We start from the raw sequence: 19,929 nt of genomic DNA, 5'->3' as shown, positions 1-19,929 counted from the left end.
TATATATATATATATATATATATATATATATATATATATATATATATATATATATATATATATATATATATAGGAGTGGGGAAAGATTTGTGGCATTTCCGTCACATTATTTGGCCTAATTATGTTTTTAAGACAATCATATTTTTTTATATTAATATTTTTGTTACATAATAGTTTAAGGTTATTTTTTATCTATTTTAAATATTTTAAGTTAAATGGTTTATTACCATTTTTATTCCTGGTTGGCCGATAGGCTCTGGCCGAAGGCCACCACTTCCAGAAAGTTTTAGTTGCCTCTAGAAATTTTAATCAAGTGTAAGCTTGTAATATATAAAATGTTGTCAATATTTTTTACTAAGTTTTTTTAGTAACTTTTTATTTAAAATTTTGTTACATATTTATTAGAGTTTAAAAGGTTTGGACTGTTACGAGAAAATAATTGGGGTCAGAACTTTGAGTGTGTCAATGGCCGTTAGAGGGCGTGACGTCAGTGGTGGTTGACCGCAGTTGTTCAGACGTTGATGGCTGAGCCAGTGAGCCGGACGGACGCGGCACGCTGTTGCATGTGCGTTTCAAGCGTGTTTCTGGCACCGGGTTTTTAATAGTGGTGTATAAAATAAAATACTTTTGTCTGACGTTATGTCAATACGCGGTGTGCTGCGTGTTAAATAATTCTGTGAATTACCAAGTGAGAGAAGAGTGCTACACCGTGCTAGTTGAACTTTTGTGCGGATTTCTACATGCAAGTGCTTCACATCTGGAAACAGCCTTACGACTGAGCACGTAAGTTGCAGCTATGTTAGCGAGGTGCTCAGGTAAGAGGCAGAACCGAGGATGACAAGTAAGTGGTCACGGACTTACGGTATATGTTTTTGAATGGTTGTTTGGATCCCACGCTGATAAAATAAACAGATTGAACTAGTAACTGTGCGCTAATGTCTGTTTGGTTTCTGTCAAAAAAAACTTGCATTGGAAGTCCGTAGACATAATGCAAAGAGTGGAAGAATTAGCATGAGTGTATTGCGGCAATTAGTAACGCGGTGATAAAGTAGTGGGGTTTGTGACGTCACTGCTATTTTGAACTGGTTTCCAGTGCACTTTACAAACTTAGACTTTGCCCGACACAGAACTGTTAACAGGTTTTTTTTTCAAGAGAAACTAATGTTTGTAATTTTTCTTAGCGTTGTAAATTATGTTAGTAGCAAGATGTCTTGTGGTAGCAAAGTGAGGAGCTCCCAGAATTTTGAGATTTTTCCTTAGTATTGTTTTTATATGCATATTTATGAATATTGTATTTTATTGTAATATTATTTTAGTATGAAATGGAAGCGTGGCCAAGTTGTAATAGAATTTATGTGAATGTAGCAGATAATATTTGTTTTGCTATGAGCCTTATATTATAATCATAGCTTTTATTTATCTTTTATATATATATATATTTTATGTATAATTGATATGAGTGTTTATATATATATATATATATATATAAACACTCATATATATATATATATAAAGAAACCTGTCTCACTGTCTTGTTATTTCTGCATATGAAAATAAGTTTTTCTAATGAGTTTTGATTTTGTAAAAAAAGATAAGAAATCAGTCGAAAAATAAAGTGCAAAAAAAAAAATCTTTAATCTTTTGTGGACTGCTTATTCAAAAAAACACCTTCCATGCTTTTTTTTTTTTTTTTGAAAGTACATGTGTTAAGTCATTTTAAATGGTATATGTTTTATATGAATTTTGCCTACAATCTGATAGAATTTTTAAGTCAGAATTTTTGCACAATTTATATAATTTTTTGTATCAGTAATGTTAGACGCAAACGTGGGCCGGGTGTGGGAGTTGTATCCTTTTACTCTGAAGCGGGAAAAGGGGACAAGATACACCGATATCTGAGTAAATAATAGATTCTTGCTTAATGTTTTTTATTAGCGCATTCTTAGTAATTTAAAACCATCTTTCTAGAGCTGCATTCTTGTATGTCAAATGATAATTATTTGAACAAATGCAGTGAACAATGTGAAGAGAGGCAACCACGGGTTATCAAACCTATCGTTGCTCCTTGAAAATGAACTAATCAAAGAAGTATTATTGATCATTCGAAGAAAATGTGGCCTGGACTTCCTTTGAATTTTGTCAGCTTATGATTCTGCTAACCAATTGTTTTGCACGAAAATTTGGAAGTGGAGGCGTAATATTCTTATCCAACAACTGTCTCTCCCACATCAGGCTCTAAGAAAGATATTCCTGTCATGAGTTAGTATTTGAGACAAGTTTGTACTCAACAATACTTTCATCGTACAACAATCGTTTCCAAAAGTAAATCCATTACAAAGTTTCAAATGCTCAAGAAAAGAAGTGGTATTGACTTTGAACAGACAAAGTTTTGATATTTTCATCTGTACAAACATAAAACCAAAGGTAATAGAATTTTTTTTTTCATGGTTAAGGAAAGGCATATACAAATAATAAAAATACACATTGAGAAACCAGCAGCTGTTAATGGATGACTACTTTGTGCCAGTATCAGAGCTGCCAAAGATTTAATTACTTTGAATTGTTATCATGACTACTGAAATGATAAAATATAGCATGCGCTTGACAAAGCAAACCATATGAAACAAGATAGATAACAAGTGGACAGTCATTAATTTCCCTTTTGCACGAAACTCAGTTTGGTATGTTTTCTTGTAGTGTTGCCTGTTTTTAAGTTTTTTTTTTTTTCAGCTGAAATTCTCAAAAGTGAAGGGCATCTGGGCCCTATTGTTTCACTCCAGCCAGTGATAGAAGCTGATGTCCAAAATGATAGCAGCGGCATGGGTGAATTCTCACCATTGCAGGTATATTCTTATTTTCCATGAAGTTAGCAAAGATAATACCGTATTTACTCGCGTAAAGGCCCCCCTTTTTTTCCCAAATTTTGACTCCAAAAAAGGGGAGGGGGCCTATACGCGAATTTGGAGGAAAAAATATATTTTTCTTTTCAAGTTGTGCGTCTTTGTTCGAATTAGGTAGGCGGGGGAGGCAGCGACGCGGCAGGAGGGAGAGAGAGAGGCAACGACTCCGCAGGGGGGAGTGGCAGCGCTAAGACAGGGGGGAGAGAGGCAGAGGCGTGGCTTAACCTCCCTCCTGCCAGCTAGCCACCCAACCAGACAAAGGAGTGTTAGAATCCTTGACCCACTTCCCTTCCTCCTTCACTTCCCCTCTTCTTCTACGACAACACTCCACATCAACACAGCGGCAGCGCGCGAGTCCAGCTTTCTTTATCTTTATGTCGTTTGAGATAGGACTAACTGCTTACGTCTGGCATGCCTCACGACGGTCCTACTGAGAACGGACACTTACAAAATCACCTCCCGCCGCTCACAATACATGGCTTGTTGTTTGATGCATACCAAGCTGCCCTGCCCTCAGATAAACCCAGAAAAACACTTTTTTAAATTTTTTCTCAAAAATGTTTACAAAACAAGGAGGGGGGCTTATACGCGGGCGGGGCCTTTACGCGAGTAAATACGGTAATCATACAGTGTTGACAGTAGAAAAACTGTACACATCACATATGCTGAGAATAATTTTTACTCTTATAAACCAAAAATTAATTCTACTTATATATCCTACTTACAACAAACTATTTTCAGAGAAGCCAAATTGAATACTTATTTAATAAATATTTAATAAAAGTGAGTAGCTATTTATATCCAGGAAATAATGAAAGGATTCCTTGTCTTGCAAAACCCAACCCCTCAGAATACTGGAATCATTTATTATTAACATTGGGTCATTTGGCTTGAAAATCTGTGGCTGGAAAAAATTTTGTTGACTGGGGTGGAAGTTCTGAGGCTGGCGTGACCAGGCGTGACACTGGATAGGGAGGGAACGATCACTTATTTTTTTGGGCCCTCTCTACAAGTACTAGCATATTCATAAAAAATTTAGTAATGACAAAATAAGTTTTAAGCTGTTTTTGAATTTCAAAATGGTTATTAGTGTATTATAATTTATTTTAAAAGAAAATATTTTACTATTTATGTTTTACCTAAAATATTTTGAATACATTTTTGTTTTTGTCGTATTTTCATTGATTTTTGTTATTCGTCCCAACAAAAACTAATGGGGTCCAAAATTATTTCAGCACATGACGAAATAGCGGTTATAATGTCTTTGTTAAAACAACCAGCAAATTTTTATTTTATTTTTGCAAGGTAAACAAATTTTCATAGAACTATGGTTGGCATCGGAAGGTTAAAGTGCTGGGCAAAATGTTGCAATAATTTATATTCTGTTGTGTGTGGTCCTCAGGTTTCTAAATTTCAAAAAGACATACTGCGATAAATATAAAATTCTGGTTTTTTACAAATGCTTTTGTACCATATTACTAGTAGTATAACTTCAGTAAAATTGCAAAACTTAAACTATGAGTACATTACAATTTTTAGTTTAAAGTAATTCTGTAGAACAGCCAGTTTTAACAAGTCAGTAGTTTATGTTAGCTACTTTAAGAAGTCTTTATAATAGTGTGGATGGGTTGTTAGGTTAACTACGTGAAAAATATAGTGAAGTAATTTCGGTAAAATTCTCACGTCACAGCTTTTCCATGAATAAAATATTAAAATTTGAAATATACTTTTTTCAAACACTTATGATGCTGAATATTACTTGAAATGAAAATATAATTCTTCTGAAGTTTGTTTTTATGTCTTGGTCCCTTTTGTAATTAATTACCGCAGATAATATGTTATAATATGTCACCGTAGATTTTTAAGCTGCATTATGAGGAGTTAAAGAAAAATAGCTGTAATTGTTTTAGATGCACATTTCAAGAATTCATTGTGTTAAATGGTTCAGTAAGGAGCTACATATTGATTCAACCCTACAATGTTTCATGTAGGTATCTTGCATTGTGGAGCTCTTAATTTATTTTTCTTAAATTTGCCTTCTAAATTGCAATTTTATATTTACCACCTTATGTCTTTTTGAAATTTAAAAACCTGAGGACCACATTCAGTACAATAGAAATTATTGCAATTTTTTGCACAGCATCTTAACCCTCTGATGTCACAATTCATAGTTCATCATAAAATTGGTTCACCTCACATAAATTAAAACAAATATTTATGGTTGTGTTATCAAAGAATATTTATATAGACAAAAGAATAACAAACCCCTAGTACTCAAACTATGGAGAAAAAAAAATATTCAACACTATTCCCAAGTTTCTGCTAGTAATTAAACCCAGAGTAATAAAATAATAAAATAAAAAAGAAGTATTGTTTACAATTAAATAATATGCTTCAATTTTCAAAATTTCAAATCAAAAATTGTAAATAATGTAATGAACTTACTATAAAGACTAATTATATAATCAAATATTTGTTTATACTAAGTTCATAACATTATTTGCATTTTTGTCACTTTGAAATTTTAATAATTGAAATATTAAAATTTCATTTTGAATATCCCTCCATATATGCAGCTGTAATAGCAAATGCCACCAGGAGCAGCGCTATCTCTTGTGACAGTGATGCCGATAGTAAAATTTATAATTTGGGAGAATTTGTGTGTAAAGAGAGCCTAAAAAAATAAGTGACCCTAGAGTAACATTGCTGTTTCCTCTCTGGTATACCCATATTTACTCTATGAGAAGGGCATTTGAAGGAAAAAACATCCTATGGGAGAAGGGGGTGGGAATGATGAATAAACTCAGCCAGTCAACGCTGGAGTAATGAGAGAGATGTGAAGTTAAGTACCTCTTGTGACCTAGAAGCTTTTAGAGGGAGGGCAAGTGGACAGAAGAAAGGAAACTTTGTTTAGATTGCTGAATCAGCATGGGGCCTCCGAGATACTTGGTTATTTTTTTTCTTTCTGCTTGAAGGCAGCTACAACAGTGACAGGAGTTCATATTTGTACACTTTAAAAATGTCTTGTTGATAATCTAACAGATTTAACAACAATAAAACACAATGAAGAAGTAAGATATATAGTTATTCAAACACTAGTTGTCTGAAACCAAGATAAATATATCATCTCTGCATCTCACTGCCATTCCAGCGCTATGGTAATAATCTGCCGTCACATACCATAATTTTGGGTATAGCATACAATAATTTGTAGCACAATCCCTTATAGTGTACTATATTATCTGATGCAATGTACTATATATATATGGTTCGGCATACCATTGTGATCCTATGTTCGCACCTATTTGTTTTATGATTAAAGAAAAAATTAAATCTTATAAATAAAAATAAATGTTTGTGTGTTCGTCTTTTATACGCTCACGCATCGTTCATCCGATTGAGTTGAAACTTTGCACACATAACCTACAAAACAAGGGAAGGGCACTGTCTACGTGAGATTTCGATAAACGAAACCTTAAAGCATAATTTTATTTTCATGGTGAAATCTACCTCCATTACATCATCGTTGTACAGACTAACAATGAAAGAATGTGGGCTATTAAATGTAGTTCACTGCATGAGACAGAGCGTGTGCATTGCATGCAATAGGCAACCTATCAATATCAATATTGGACTATGCAAGCGCACTCTATACAGTAATCAACTTAACCAAATATTAATGTGTTTCAGATAAAGACTGTAAGATTAAAAAGTCTTTGAAAGAAACTTTATATATTACCAACTTTGTATTTCTGTTAATTAAATAAGTAATTGATAATATCCTAACAAATATTGGTTTTCAACTTTAAAATACACCTACCCTCACTTAGCACGTCTTCAGATTGCGCTGATTCATTCAGCGCGATTTGAATTTTACTGCCTCAGTCTTGAATAGCACATCTGTCAATTTCAGTTAGCACAAAATCTCGGCAGGCAAAAAAAAAAGTCGAGCACAACGCCATGAAGTTTGTTTCAACTTCTGTAAACAACAGATGTGCCATGGGATACAGTTAGCCAAACAAGTGGGGAAGAGATGCACTCGCAGGTCTGTCTACGCTATCGGCTGTTGTACAAACATCAGCTATGGCAAGTTAAATTGCGGATATGGAGTGTAAAGGACCAAATGTTTTTACGTCCGCGCATATGCCGCCTTGCCGTACCGTTGTCGCCTGGCCATGAACTCAGTCTAGCCAGTGGCAGGGAATTCACACAAACAAAAGCAACGCCTACCCATTCAGCTGCTGGTAACTGTACGTGCTTGATCACTCATAATGCATCGTGTTCAAGTATTTGAGACAAAACTAGAAGTATAACGGCGTGCAGATTGTCATGAAGGCCATACTTTTTTTTGGTTGCACTTTAGTTTTAAGCAAGTCAACTGTGTGCACAATCGTACAAAATAAGGACTCTTACCAAAAGTTTATTTGCATAAGTCTTTTGCTGTTTGTTGTACTAGCGGGAATATATTTGATATTTGATTCTGGAACAGAATTGAACAGATGATTAACGTGGAAAAGGTTGTTAAATGAATGTTGCAATGCAAAAAATAATAATTGGCATGACAGAATTGGTGTGAACCAGGTTTTGATATACGAATAAGCACTTTAATTTTTGAAGAATTAAAATGTAATTATCCGGACAGAAATATAGGTTTCACTGTCAGTTAAAAAAGGTTTAGAAAAGGTACGCGACGTGAGTTGAAGGTCACGCCCGGCCGGGCAAGTCAGCCAGCCGACTGACGATAAAGTACATAACCACGTATCTCCCGTTACATGGTGTCGTATTGGTCATACAAGGTGCGATGGGAGGCATATAAAGATAAATGCTGTGACATATTTATAGTTAAGTGTTATTCAATGCACTATATTACGTTTAAGTATACAGTAGAACCCGTTTATAGTGAACCCGCCTATAATGAATTCCCGTTTATTGTGAATTTCCGTCTCAGTCCCGGCAAAATGATGTGAGGTTATGTATTAATTTATTGGATATAGCGTACAACTTTTGTCAATGTTGATACGTTTTCCCGCGTACCACGAACAAATTTTGCCGACATAATGCACATTTATCTCTATATTTTCATATAATTACAAGTTTTTTTCTCAAAACGTCTATTTTGGATCACATTGAAGTTTTTCTCCGCAATACGCTACTCGATTGACCACCGTTTATATTATAAACAAGTCGTATTCGAGTGGCCTCGGTATGCTACGTGTAGCCAGAAATGGTGATCAGTCTGGTGAAAATAAAAAATAGTTTTCCCTGAATGGGCGAACGCGTGTACATTTAATATGTTATCAAAATTAAAAATAAATTACCGCCACACAAATACGTATGTACATTATAGCAGCAAATTCAATATTTTTACGTCTCATTTTTATCGTTTACGTTTCGGACATTTTGATCGAGTAAGGTTCGTAAGACTACCACTAGATAGACCTCTGTGGACTAAATTTTTCCATAGAAAGTGAGAAAATTTCGTTCCAACTTTAGCAACTGCGATACTAAATGATACGTAGTGATCTTTGATGCGTCAGACTCGTTATTTTTTGTTTATTTACTTTTGACGGTAAAAAGAATTTTGTTTTATTAAGCTGCAAATGTGCTTCAATAAGAAATACGTACATAAAAAAGGGTGAAAAACGCGGTAAAAAACGTAAGGCATTATCTGTGCGAGATAAACTAGACATTATTGAAAAGGTAGACTTTAACCCCACTGTCCCGCACGTGTTAATAGCAAAGGAACTGGGAATTACAACATCCACATTAAGTACAATATTAAACAAGCTGAACAATCTTCTTTCTCAAGCTGCGAATACATCACAGAGTACCTATTAAACGCCTGAAAAAAGGAAAATATGCAGATGTTGAAAAACCATTAATAGAAAGTTTGTACATGTATAGTGTATTAAAAATAATATCATCACAGAGTACCTATTAAACGCCTGAAAAAAGGAAAATATGCAGATGTTGAAAAACCATTAATAGAAAGTTTGTACATGTATAGTGTATTAAAAATAATATCTGCATTTGCTCATAAAACTGTTGCTTTGCGTATTTTCATTCGTTATTTTCTTGTCTTTTAGGCCTATGTGTAGTTAAGATTTTGCTTTTGAGTATGTATTGCCAATATAAAAGTTTTCCCAGATATAAAGTTTCCCCTCTATAGTGAACATATAAACTACTCCCTTCAGATTCATTATAACAGGGTTCTACTGTATTTTCCTACACAATTTGGGCACACATTAAATAAATTAGCCTTGCTATTTATGGAAACTAATGCTTCAGAATACGCGATTTCGAATAACACAAGCATTTTTAGGAATGAATAAGTCGTGCTAAGTGAGGGAAAGGTGAACATTGTTTTATACGGGAAAATAAGTTTATGGGCAAATCTTAAACTGGAAATAAATAAATAAAAATAATGTATATCTTATTATTGGTGGGAATTAAACATTTGTTCGTATTGGATGGAAATCGTTGTAATGGTATATGACTGTACTGTCTAGGTGAGATTATGTAATGTTACTTGAAACTTTGTTACTGACTATTTAGTTGAAAAATGGTAAGTTAAATACTAATTCGTGAGCATTTATCTCTTGCTAATAATCAGGAATTTAGGCTGGGACTTATAGAAAATTATCAAGTGTCCTTTTCCATTAAAAGTCTTCAGTTCTAATTATTGCACATTTATATGTTTACATTAATTCACAGAGATTTCCTAAGTTAGATAAATACCAAACTGCATATATATATATGTATGTATGTGGCTAGCGTTATCAGTCGGAGTTCAAAAAAAGGAATCTACACTGAGACCCCTGAGTTTACGGTGTATTTTATTACAATTGAGGTTATCCTGGTATGAAATTTATTTTACTATTGCAATATTTTTAATTTCATACGGGACTAATTATTATCATAACTAGATTTGGACCTATTCGATGTACTGTCCGTAATTCATTGTCCAGCAGAATAACCAATAATTTATATATCATATTCGTAGATTTTGTAAGGATCCAATGAATATAAAATGCATGTAAGCATTACTTACACAGACATATTTGTTTTTAATCATTTTCTTCCAATGAACAAATATCCATCAAACTTCACATATTACATTGTTTTCTTTTCACCAAAGACAAAATATCATAGCGTTCGACTATAGTAGACCGTATGTTAGTATTGAAAAATAAACATAGATAAATATCAACAGTAATTACTAAAATAATTTCACAAATTAAAATATCATATCTGTACGGAAAAGTGTCAGTACAGAATAGCTTCAGGCGATTAGGATGTGGGATGCATGTCCAGCGGCTTGCTAACACAATCAAATCGTCTTACACAAAACCTTATTTTACCATTCACATGGCCGGAGAAGTGTTAAAAGTAAATCGTTGCTCGGAAAAAAAAAAAAAACATGGCACAACACGACGTGGATGGGATACATGAGTTGAGTATGACAACGAAAATTTTATACCACGTTGCACACATTCTGCATGTATTCACCGACCAGGACGGAGTGCAGCAGTTGGGGTTCCACTGGGTAAGATGTCACCTCGGCACCCCGACACACCTGTTGCTCACCATCCGGGCGTTTCCATAAGGCATCATCGCACGGCTATGTGACATCACGGTCCCTCGGCACCTGCCGCGACATTACGTCAATACAGGCAATCGACGACGCTGGTCGGGAGCGCGCGAGGTTATCTTGACGACTGAGGCAGTAGGCATGCTTGTGGCCACCCTGCACCTTTTGTCGGCCAGCTCCACAACACTCTCCACAGGTGGGTCGGACCTTATCGTTCGTCACTGCTTATATTCTCCTGATCTCACTCGTGTTTATGTATCACACAGTCTAATACAGCCTTACTACACGATTGTGTGTAACATTACTGGTCCATATCTTCTTTTCTTAACGTTTGCTCACGAATTAGTATCAGCTTCAGATCAATATTAGATTATACGAAAATTGTTTCATCCATAAAAAAATTTTTTACTAATTGTCATTAAAACTAGTTCTCATTAGTTTATTATAGATACTTAATTAAATTAACAATAGCAATAACGGTTAATAGGCTAAAATTGTTTACATAACGGTTTACATTCATTATACAAGTTACAATAGGCTTTGCTGCATTGGCCATATGACAAAAGAGATTTTTTTTTTTTTTTTTTTTTTTTTAAAAAAAACTTGCCCTGTACATTCTAACCCATAGGCATACTCGTCAGTTTTTGCAATCTTCATAACAGGTAGTGTTAGCATATGTTCTTCCAGCTTTTCCAAATCATAAACCATAACATAGTACCATGTAAAACACAGCTTGATGTGTATGATAGTGATGATGTTGCCACACAGTAGAGTCGTTGATCTGCAGTGTACCATGTACAATCACACATTCGGTGTGACCAAACAACATGTATAGTGTTACACATATACATTGGTATAGACACTTACTGAACTCTGTCAGTATACACTGTTGCAATATTCCCTTCAGTGCGGGCTAGGTTTCTACCTTTCGCCTCGACACAGGGAAATGATAGGTATTACACTTCCATCATATATTGGTACAGGTATCTGCCTTCACACACTTCCCATGGGTGTGATGGCAATTCATCATCACATAAGTACACACTTGGCGTATTACCACATAATTTCAATACACACATATTTATAATCAACAAATAAATATTCAGCTGTCAGTATTTCTGCTTCACCCCATATCATTTTGACTACTTGACTGTTGACTGAGGCCAAATTCAGTGCCTGATCTCAGGTTGTTTGTATGGACGTAGCTGGGTAATATTATGCCGTCCTGTTGACTGACCAGTGGTAGGATCAGCTAAAGCATAGCAGTTCTCATGTACTTTCCCTGTGACTTGGTAGGGACCTTCGAATAGCAAAAACAACTTCTTAGTCACGCCAATCCACTTGCGGCTGACAGGCATGGTCTTTCGTAACACAAGTTCACCAATTTCAAATCCTTGTTTTCTCGAAACAGGCTTGCGCTTGGCTCTCGCTGCTGCTTCAGAGGTTAGTTTCCTGTTAATGAAGCTTTTTACCTCTTCCCCTGTAGGTAGTTCTTCTAGATCTGTGTCGTCGTCACATCTGGGTATGTAATCAGGTCGTATCGCCACGGACCTATCCAAGCTTAAGGCTTCCGCAGGAGTTACTCCGGTTGTACAATGTACAGTGTGGTTTAATATGCACTCGATGTAGGGTAATTTGTCACGCCATGATTTCTGGGCATTGTGACAAAATGATCTCAACAGACAATTTAGCGATCTCATTTGTCTTTCAACCGGATTGGATTGAGGATGTCTCACTGATATCATAGTGGGTATACATCCCAATTTTCTTACACCCTCCTGCCAGACTATGCTAGTAAATTGTGTACCATGGTCGGATAAGATTGTAGTAGGTTTTCCAATGTTGTCGATAAATAACTTCAGTTTAGCCAACACAACTTTGGCTGTCGGATTTACTATAGCAAATAATTTAGTATATTTGGTATATATGTCTTGTATCACAAAAATATACTGTACCCCTCCTTTCGATTTGGGCAATGGACCAAACAAATCTAATGCTACCAATTCCATTGGAGCACTTGGTATGATGGCTTGCAAAGTACCATGGAGTTTTTCCCCAGAGGGTTTCGCCTTCTGACACTCATCACAGGTGCTGGTGACTTGCAACACCTGGCGTTTTAGGTTATGCCAGTACAACTGTCTCTTTAGGGCTTCGCTCAGCTTTTTGCTGCCCACATGGCCAAGTGCAGTATGAGTATGCACTTCCCATGATATTTCCTTCCGCAGACTAGCGGGTATAACCGGCTTCCAGTTGCTTTTGTACAAAGTTCTTTTTTTGGATGGGCAAACAACACTCCTTCTACTGATACGCAGAAGTGTCTGTGTATTGGATGTGTAGGTGGTTTGCTATTCAACTGTTGTTTTATCTTGCTACAGTACTCATCTTCCTTTTGTTTAGTTGGCAACTCTATTAATAGCTGCTTTAGCTTGATGTTTTCCTGTATTATGGCTGATGAATTCAATGCTATTAGAAATTCTCTAGGTTTGTTCGCCGACCCAGTTTCCGAATTATCACTTTCTTGGAGTCTGCTTAAGTAGTCTGCAGCTGTGTTTGCAGATCCTTTAATATGTTCGATCTGAATATCATACTCTTGTAGTAGGAGAAACCAACATGTGATGCGGCTTCCAAACAGCTTGCCTGACCTCAGACACGTTAGGGCTTGATGGTCGGTTAGCAATTTAATTGTTTCTCCTAACAGCAGGTCCCGGAACTTCTGTAGTGACCATACTATAGCAAGTGCTTCACGCTCAGTTACAGTATAATTTTTCTCTGCTGCATTCAGTGTTCTGCTCGCCATGGCTACCGTTTTCTCTTCACCATTGGCGTCACACTGGGCGAGTTTACACCCTAATGCAGTATCTGAAGCATCTCTGTATAGGAGGAAAGGTTTACCTTGCACTGGGTGTAAAAGGACATGTTCCTGTAGGAATAAAGTTTTCAAGTTTTCGAAGGCGGCTTGCTGCTCTGCCTCCCAACTCCAAGTTCTGTTTTTCTTCAAGAGATCAAACAAAGGCACTGCCATATGTGACACCTTGTTAGAGTAATTTCTGTAAAATCCCACTATACCTAGAAATGCTCTCAACTGTTTCACATTTCTAGGCACAGGGAACTCTTGAATGATTTGCAGTTTTTCAGGAGATTTTTTTTATCCCTTCTGGGGTCAGTATATGTCCTAGGAAAGGAAGTTCCTCCCTGCAAAATACTGATTTCTTCAGTTTTACCGTCATACCAGCATCCTGCAATTTCTGTAAAACCGTGTGGATGTGCTGCAGATGCTGCTCATATGTTGATGATGCGATCAATATATCATCAACATATGCCCTGGCAAATTCCTGGCATTCATGTCCTAGTGTAGTGCTAAGACAACGAGTAAAGTCTGCTACCGCATTACACAGTCCAAATGGTAGTACTAAGAAGATATACTGTTGTCCTCTGAACAGAAATGCTGTATACTGTTGGGAATCAGGTGCAAGGAGTATTTGCCAGTATCCTGACTAGAGATCTAGGGTTGTCAGGAAATGCACACCTTGATATAATCTCAATATATCAGACGTCTGCACAGGTGATTCTCGGTCTTTTATAGTTATGTCATTCAGTGATCTAGCGTCCAAACATAAGCGTACAGATCCATCCTTCTTGCTGACGCATACCATCGGATTTACATATGGGCTGGCTACTCTCTTGATTATCTTCCAATCCAACATCAGTTGTAGGTAAGCTGTAGCTTCCTGCAGGAACTTGTGAGGGATTGGGTATGATTTTCGGTGGAAAATCCGGTCCTCGTATACCTTAATCTTGGCTTGGTAGAACCTGTTTAAGCCTGGTTTGTCCGAAAATACATTTTGAAATTTAGCCAATATGTAGAATAACTGGTTGACTTGCCGTGGCATTAACAGTTTCACCTCCCTTAAGGCATTATGCAAGTCTTCAAGTGATGCCACAAGCTCAGTACTAAGTGGTTCTGTGTATACCTGCTTATGCATTGGCTGGTTGCATATTACACCTATCTGGCTGTTTCTAACATGCCAATTATGGTTCAAAGTTACTGGAGTGTTACAATCACTGGCCGATATCGTACACAGTTGGAAATTTATGATTATGCCAAATTTATACAGGAAATCAGCTCCTATAATAAGTGGTTTGGCCAATCCTTTCACCGTTAGTGCCATCAAGTTCTTGGGTGACCCTAGTCCATATATTCTAAGCAATATTTGCCTGTTGACTATAGGGCTTGCTCGAGAAGTCACCCCCAATATCTTCATTGCAGGAACAGGTATCTTGGGCAACTTCTGACCTTGTTGCTCCAGTGCGGTTACCAATTCTTCACTGATGCAAGATACCTCTGCTCCGCTGTCGATGAGTGCATTTACATCCTTACCACACACTTGAACATTTATCCCTGGGCACATCCTGGCAAGTTGTGGTAGCAAGTCATCATCGGATTCATGATATAGGAATTCTCTTTCTTTCTCTCTTAACAACACTGTACATATTAGTTTCTCATGTGTCACAAAGCTGTATACCGGGCTGCTGTTAGACTGTCTGTGCACCACTGAGCCTGGATAAGGGACCTCGATCCGGGGCGATACCATCGGGACCCTTTTTCAAGGGCGTCCATACCCGGGGGCAGGGGGGGGGGGCCGTGGCCCCCCACTAGCTTTCAGGGAAGGAAAAAAAAATATAGTGTAGTCAGGTGTTTTACTTTAAAGAGAATTATTTAAATTCGGTATTATGTAGAAGTGGTTCAACACGAAGTTTTTATTGTATATCCTTTTTTACATTTCTACTTCATTTTTTATGTTAGTTCAAGCATTAGTTTCTGCTGCTGCGATATAAGGTGTTGTGTACAGGGAGAAAACGCTGTTCAAGCGCAACGCCCGTGGCGAGTCATTCCCCTTCGTAATGCTACCGAAGCTCACGCGATAACACAACACAACAGATTTAGACCAGTCAGAGTTAGACGACGCGACAGTTGACATGTGCTTGCAGACGGCGAAATGTTTTGCTACTTTTTCGTCATAATAATGTGTATGTTCACAAATAACATCTCAAAACAGAGATTTTTCAATAGTCTTTAGGTCTACAGTTTTATGCATCTGGTCTAGATTTATTTTAGTGTATTCAGTCAGTATAAATAACCTAAGTGTAAATAAATCAGTGAAAAGTGTAAAGATAAAAACCATTGTTATTATGTAGTGTTTCTTAGTTTTCCTCATTCGTCACAACCGCTCAGAATATTCACAATTTTTAAGGTACGCTTACACCTTAAAGTTACTCAAATAAGAATTATTGTTCTGAAAAGTCTACAATGTAAAATTTATGTTGGAATTTTGAATTTAGAGGAAAACCACTTTTTCCCTTCAAAAGTGTTTAAAGGGATAAGGATTCTGCTACCTTCAGTAGACTCGGAAGCAATTTACACTGGAATCCCGATTTTACGTACGCTCACGGTCGCTTGGATTGCATTCGTAAAATCGTTATCTTCATAAAATTTTAAACACCCCACCCCGTGAAGATACATGTTATAATTTATTGAACGGAATATATATATATATAATATTAAATAGTAAAAACAATGACTGCCGTCTGCCCTCTGCCCTCCCCTGCCTTCCCCTTATTTTTTTAAACATTCTACAACTTGCCTCATTGCACGAGTGATATAAAAGTGACATCACAGCGACTAAACACAGTTGCACCACGCATTACATCATGTTAACTTTTGTGTGGTGACAGTAGGTTGTCCGACATACCATTCTTAGATATCTTTCCTTTTCGTAAGACGCGTGCTACTAAAATAAATTTATATTTGAGTTTGCAAACTTGTCCACTCCTTGCCAGAGACGACTGAACACAGACAAGACTTTCCAGTGTCGGGTTGATGAGCTGGAAGAATTCCCTGCCTTGCATTTTTATGGACTTCACCTTATCATATTTATCAGTTAATCTTTAACAGATCGGCTTGAAAAATATTAAAGAACGCACTTTTAGTAACATAATCGAGGAGAACAAGCACACAGTTCAGTGTACACCTGTACTGTTTCATAAAAGTGATCATAGGTAGGGACTGGAAAAATTCACGGTTTCCATGACCACTAGGATAGACTCCATGATTCTCTATGTACTCGGGCAACTATCACCTGGTCATTGGCTACCGCCTCGGGACACCTGTTTACTGCGATTCTTATGATTCGATACTTCTTTTGTTGAGTGTTTGCCATTGGCTCAGAGTCCTTCAGGTAAATTGCGGTCCAATCACTGACGCAACATTAAGCTAAACCAGTTTGGATTCCAGCCTGTCTCAAAAGGAATCCGCGAATTTTTACGGTCTCTTATCATAGGCTTATTTGGTGAAGAAAAATGCTGCTCTGTAACGACAGACATTCATTAAAAACACAGTACATTTTAGTGCGAGAAGCCCTTGAATTTGTGATAGCCATAGGGAATTATTTGTTTGTATAGTAAGTTAAAAAAAAGATTAGTTGAACATCCGCTCGTCGCGTCTATTTGCTGCGTCACTTATACCATTTTTGAGCGTTGATTACTGGGAAACCGATGCAGCGAAGGTAATGAATGTGACACATGTCTAGATAATGGCATGGGTTGCTGGATATTAGCGGAAGGAGAGGAAGTAGCTACTTAATATTGTTTCTTTCTCTAACGCTTCACAAGGTTTCAAGCTCATTTGCTATGCTCACGAGCTGGAAATGTTGGAATGGGTAAGGAATGTTGAGTATAGTTCATTTGCGGTAAAATAATTATTTTTACGGCCTTGACATAACTTTTCACACGAAGAAATTTCGAACTTTGCGACAAATAAAGTGTACCTAGTCCATTTTTTCTTTTCGATTTTGTGTTTGATGCCGCAAAAACATATACAATATTCACTAATGGTAAATGGCTGTTGTATTAGCTTTAAAATATGAATACGCTGTGCATTAAAAATTAATATTTTCATATGTTTTCATAGTGTTTTTTTTATTTTTTATTAAATATATTTTGGTGTCAAATTTTCCGAATTTTAGATGGTTCCTGAAAAATGTATTCGTAAAATCGCGGCTTCGTTGAGTCCGGGCTCTGTAAAATCAAGGTTCTAATGTACTCTTGATTCTGAAGTTAAGAACTGAACATGTTATTTAAGGGTTTATCAGTCCGTATTCATGCGCAAGCTATCTAAGCTGTAGCCTATGGGCCCGCACCACAAATGGGGGCCCGCACCACACGACACGAAAAAAAAAATTATACTGCGATGTGGTTCTTCTTATATTCTTAAAATACGCGTCGACATTGTGTCCAGTTGTTTTGTGTGGATTAATTGCGCCGAACTAAACTCTTTTGTGGAAAGCTGATATATGAGTTGTGTCAGCATTTAGAAATTTTCGATTTTTTTCATTCCTTAACCTCTAAATACTGTTTGGTTAAATTGTCTAGTTTAATAATAAACTAATTTTTTCTGTGCTTTACTATCACTAAATAAACTTATAGTCCTCGACTACTGAATCCATCTGTGCTAATTCTAAATGATAAGCAATTATGATTCATATCGAAGCATAGTAATATTCATTTAATTGTGAAACAATTTTTGACTGTAATTATAAGCGTAGTTCAGGTGTTACATTTAAAAACAACTGTTTTCTGACTGTGATAACATATTAAAATCGTTTCACTCCCAAAGTTGAATCTTTTGACCAACACGTTTTTAAATTTATAATTATTTTAATTTAATTTGTACGCAACATTTATTTAGGGGTAACGAGAGCAATTAGTTGAAGGACTGTATTCTTGATATTCGTGTACCCGAGACGCTGCAAAAATATAAGGACTGTATTCCTGCATTTGTGTTGCTAAAAATTCATTTGTTTCAATAAAATAGTTAATATTTTATTAATAAAGTAGCCAATAAAGATTTTTTTATGGCGGATGAGTACTGTGATCTCGTAATTTAGTAACAGGACAAAACAATTTAACAGAGTCAGAACTGAAACTATTTTATGGCTAGTAACAAGCCGCAGTTAAGTCTTCCAAAATATTAAAAATACTTCATACCCCTAAGTCTGGCCCCCCCCCCCCTACAAATATCATATGGGCGCCCTTGCCCTTTTTAGTTTAACATACTGGGATCCGCACGTCCATCCGATGTGGATGGATAGACATCTTTCCACGGTGTCCAGGTGCTTTCCTGTGCTGCGCTGTTTACTGCAGTCTTGAATTCTGCAGCGACAGGATTCATGTTGCATTGGGTTGGAAATTCGGATATGTAGTTGGATGGAGGACGTTGCGTGAAAGAAGGCGGGTAAGTGGTGAATTGTAATGTCTTCATCGGTTTACCACCAACGGATTGGTTAAATCCTGTTGCATGTGTGCGTGATGGGGATTTGTTCCATGACAGAGTGTCCTCACGACTGTGACCACGTGAATGGCGGTCGTCAGTCCTCCTCTGCTTACATGATGACTCTCTCTCGTCATCCGACTGATACTGCCTCCTGTCATAGTATTCCCTGGGTGACTGTGGATTGGGTGCCCACGACTCACGTCTATTCGGTTTACCCTTTTGGACATCAGACTGGTATGCATTCTCGTCGTCACTGTTGCATTTCCTCCCTCTCGACCACCAAGTCCTCTTCTTGTGGGATCCGCCTTTCTTGTACTTGCCAGGCGGAGTCTGAGAGTCCTGGGATTCTTGGTCGATTCTCCACCAACTCATAGTATTAACCGCTGGCTGGCGATCCTCCCATCGCGGTACACGATCTTTGTTTTTCCAATAAGTATTCATTGGCGTTGGCTTGTTGTATGCCGGCGGGCGGCTGGTTTCTTCTCGGACATTCTGAAACTTGTTGAGCCTCTCCAACTTATCGTAGTTGATGAGCAATCCCTAAACTCAGTAAGGTTCTGGAAATGCCTTCCAGTCAGCTGTTGTTGGTACTTCACAGGCATTTGTCCCAGAATGGCTGTGACAAATTAGTCGTGAGTCATTGGAGAATCCAAATATCTGGTCTTGTTGAAGACATTGGCTATGTGTGTCTCCAATGACACGCCCTTCTTGTGGTCGTATTTATCAGTGTGAGCCTGTGCTCTAATGCTACTCTGCACCTTGACATTCCAGAATTGTGTTTTAAATGCTTCTCTGAACTGTCCAAAGGTCTGTATTTGGGGCGATGTCATTTCCCACCAGTAGTACACTTGATTTTTTAAAGCATTGTTCAAGCATTTGAGTTTCTCATTCTCTTGTAAGTCGAATGTCTTGGCGTAATCTTCGAACCTTTTCAGGAAACGCATGGGGTTTTCGGTCACCCTGCCTGCAAATGTAGGCATGGCTTCTGCCCAGTGTTTCGCGGGGTGATGGTACATAGTGACAGGATTTACCTGCGTAATCGTAGTATGCTGGACTGCCGTTGTATCTTTATCTGACTTTTCCACTGTTGTATCTAACTGTGTAGGTGC

The 19,929-nt window shown here is 37.1% G+C and overlaps 1 protein-coding gene across 5 annotated transcripts in view; it reads left to right on the top strand.

Moving 5' to 3' along the window:
* The window catches only part of LOC134527486 (cytoplasmic dynein 2 intermediate chain 1), a 266,130-nt gene that overhangs the window by 156,164 nt on the left and 90,037 nt on the right, over positions 1-19,929 (top strand). For 4 of the 5 annotated variants that reach the window (XM_063360204.1, XM_063360203.1, XM_063360202.1 and 1 more), the window contains one exon: positions 2,731-2,843. The exons of the other annotated variant lie outside the window; for it this stretch is intronic. In XM_063360204.1, coding sequence (XP_063216274.1) covers positions 2,731-2,843 — 113 coding nt within the window. The remainder of the gene's footprint in view (positions 1-2,730; positions 2,844-19,929) is intronic. 5 annotated transcript variants of the gene reach the window in all.

This window comes from Bacillus rossius, chromosome 1 (genome assembly GCF_032445375.1).
Source record: "Bacillus rossius redtenbacheri isolate Brsri chromosome 1, Brsri_v3, whole genome shotgun sequence".
NCBI lineage: Eukaryota > Metazoa > Arthropoda > Insecta > Phasmatodea > Bacillidae > Bacillus > Bacillus rossius.
The sequence above is the reverse complement of the archived record's forward strand: the minus strand, read 5'-3'. Positions and strand labels throughout refer to the sequence as shown.